The sequence below is a fragment of the Macrosteles quadrilineatus genome, unplaced genomic scaffold, assembly GCF_028750875.1.
Source record: "Macrosteles quadrilineatus isolate MER2022 unplaced genomic scaffold, UCM_ALF_1.0 Scaffold_5__1_contigs__length_97177068, whole genome shotgun sequence".
Classification (NCBI taxonomy): domain Eukaryota; kingdom Metazoa; phylum Arthropoda; class Insecta; order Hemiptera; family Cicadellidae; genus Macrosteles; species Macrosteles quadrilineatus.
In genome coordinates this window covers 12,802,064-12,805,419 of record NW_026542598.1, presented here as the reverse complement: position 1 = coordinate 12,805,419, position 3,356 = coordinate 12,802,064, and the positions used below count along the sequence as shown (strand labels likewise).

The window sequence follows — 3,356 nt, the reverse complement described above, 5'->3', positions numbered from 1 at the left end:
AGTAGTAATGCATCTTTGGTTGTTGCCTTTCGGCACTTTATCACGCTCAATATCATCTTACATCACCTAACCGGTGATATTGATGGCGATATCACATATCACTGACACTTATGCCACGTCATCGAAGCTTCCAATAACATGCGGCTCAACAACCTCCAAATCAGAGAGCCTATTTGAGTTAGTATTTAAGTATAGTATTTTCAGTATCCAATAGTCAATGATAGGTTGGTATCCTGAAAATTGTAAATAGTAAGAGATGAGTATTGCATAGTGTACAAAGTTACTGTAATGTTATTGGTGTATGTCCTGGCTGGAGTGTGCGTTGCAAATTCATCCCTTCGGTATTTCACAATCTGTTTACTACTCCCTGAAATATCTATTTCCATTTATAAACCTTATATAATCAACTATGTCTATCATCCAAAATAATTACGAAATATGCAATACATTTTTGTACCGATTAAACACTCTGAATATAAAATAATATAACTCAAAATGTATTGTTTTTAATAAAATGTACACAATAGATAAATACAACTCTTCCAGTAGGAACTAATAAAATTTTGAGTTATAGTTAGGCTTTATTCAGCTAACTATAAACGTCTTGTATCGAGTTCGTCACATAGTGCCAAGATAGTCATTAGTGATAGTAATTGTGTTGTTGGACCTTTACTAGGCTAAGATGAAAGTAGATTTTAAATTCAAAGCACTGGTTATTCTGTGATCCATTGTTTACCCTTCAAGTACATAAAACATAGTTCATGTTGTATGATTTGAGTTGTCAATTGTGCTTTGACACAATTACTAAGGTAATAAAAACAATGTCGGTCAATTCGAGCCGGGAAGGATAAAAAAGTCTTTAACCAATAAATCTCTCCGATTCTTCAGTTAAAAAGTTCTTTACAAATCCACAAGCAACCACTAATTTATTTTTCAGTTCAATACTGCATCCACACTTTTCTAGTACGCTGAGCTTTAAAGTTTTCATAAAGTCTACTCTCTCTATGACTGTTACAGTTTTAGTTTGACTGCAGATGATTACCTTAGTGTGGTCGCTTGCAAAGTTTACTTGAATGCTTCCATTTGTCATGAACATCGCAGTCTCGTTTGGTCCCCTGGTCCAGTAGAAAACTTCACTATTCCAGTTTACATCGTTGGAATTACAGTCCTTTTCAGCATGATGGGCGACACGAAGAGACTCGCTCATGTAATTTTTACAATTTGTTAAAATTTTAAGTTTCTTCTTAAGGGATTCCGGCACGGCAGATTCTTTACAGACAAAAGAAGCCCCCGCTTTCTGCTGATATTGAACACACCTTTCTTCAGCTTTGTACAGCATTCGTGTTCCATCGTTAAAAATAATGCCAAAGTTGTGATTGTTCAGTTGATAAGCGAAACCGTACACGTTTGTGAAGTCCATCCAAGAGTTTACCCAAATTAGAGGGATTTTCAAAGAAGACTCTGATAAAAATTCACCAAACTTTGACACAGACCAGTTTTCTACGTCACCTAAACATTTGAGCAACTTATCAAAATTGCTGATGACAAAGTCTTTCAGAACTGGCTTCTGAGGCTCCCAAAGGTCCGTAACCTTTCGTTTGTTTGATTTCATCGATGTAATTTTATCTCCTTCAAAGTCGATTTCTGGGGCTTGAGCTCGAATGGAATCTGATGATACAAAATCCAACTTCTTCAAATGAAATACATCGGGTCTTCGCGTGGCATCTTTTTGGAGACAACAGTTTATGAAGAGTTTCGCAGAGAGAGGCGTAGTGGAAGAGCAGTTCCACTTGCACCTGAGTATGTTGTTGTATGTAGAGGTCGTATCTTTACCCTGGAACGGGGGAGTTCCTTCCATCATCGTATACAGGATACACCCGAGCGCCCAGACATCAACCTCGTAACTGTGGCCGGTACCGTTGATAACTTCAGGTGAAATATAATTAGGAGTTCCACACCGAGAAAACCGCTTTTGTCCTTGATATTCTATGACCACTGCGAGCCCAAAGTCACCTAATTTTATTTCTAAAGCACTATTGACGAACAGATTCCCTAGTTTGAGATCTCTATGGCATATGTGATGGTGGTGTAAGTACTCTACTGCAGAAAGTATCTGAATCATGAAGAACTTGGCTTCATTGGCACTCAACGTTTTCAGAGCGTGGAGAATGTTGACCATTGAATATCTAGAACAATACTCCAAAACTATTATGATATGGCTTTCACGTTCCATGTGAGAATAAAACTGAACTATGTTCTTGTGTCGCAGTCCTTGGTGGATTCGTATTTCGTCCCACACTTTGTGTCCTATGCCGTACCTCTGCAGCTTTTCTCTGCTTACGAATTTTCCAGCGAAATTTCTTTTGGTAATTACACACTCCAGTTTGTAAACTTGACTGAAACTCCCTTTGTCGATGTATTCTCCGACAGCGAAAGAGTTGCCATTCCCGTCAGATATAATTTTGGCCATGGATTATTGTAAAGTTGTCCAAACGCTCAACTATCTACAATAGTTATTGCAAGTCTTTGTTTGTTTTCGTCTTTTAATTTTGTTAGAAAACATTGATTGTTTACAGGTTAAATCAGGTGGTTGCAATGCATTCATTTTTTTTTTTTTTTAATAGCTGGGCAGGTGCTGAGAGAAATTACAAGATTTTTAGTATCAACAGTGTTTGCAAAGTTCTCTTCCTAAAGGGTATTGAGTTTCATTCGAACCATTTAGTTTCCTACTAACTAGATTCAATTGAGGAATTCTGATGTGATATTTATTTTAAATAGTTAAAAATGTAATACCGTGCTATGAACGCAGATTGAAAAAATATACACGACAACTTGGCCTACTTGATTTAAGTTATGATGTAGAGAACATTACATATATTTCCATTCTAAATTGAATAATGAAGAAAACGATTAAGAATTTTAATCTTGCAAGGAAAAACTTAAACTTTTTCAATGGTCGAGTCGAGCTGTTTCATGACTTGAACTTTCTCATAATGAAGAGAAAGTACACGTTTGGCGTAAATATAAGAAAAATCAAACGTGATATTTATAGTGCTAATTCAGAAACAGAAAAATATACATGGTGCAGAATACTGTATAAAATAATTTAAACTAGATGTGCATTTCGGCTTTTCAACAATACCGTACCACAAAAACTAAGGTTATAAATACTATCCTGTTGGGAAATTTCCAAAACGTTTTGCATATTTATGTAGAGAATCGTTTAAGATTGATTAGAAACCTAATATCTTAAAAAATCAACAAAACTAATTTGTCCTTACTAAACTTGTAAATGTCAATTGACGGAATTATGTCTCATTGTTAAAAGCAACACTCAATATCTTTCACTAATGGAG

The 3,356-nt window shown here is 35.8% G+C and overlaps 1 protein-coding gene across 1 annotated transcript; it reads right to left on the bottom strand.

Annotated features, from left to right (window-relative positions):
- Positions 1–859: 859 nt before the first annotated feature.
- On the bottom strand, positions 860–2,470 carry LOC128994307 (serine/threonine-protein kinase PLK2-like). Its single transcript, XM_054418748.1, has one exon. The coding sequence runs from the start codon at positions 2,468–2,470 to the stop codon at positions 860–862; it is 1,611 nt and encodes a 536-aa protein (XP_054274723.1).
- Between the last annotated feature and the right edge of the window lie 886 nt (positions 2,471–3,356).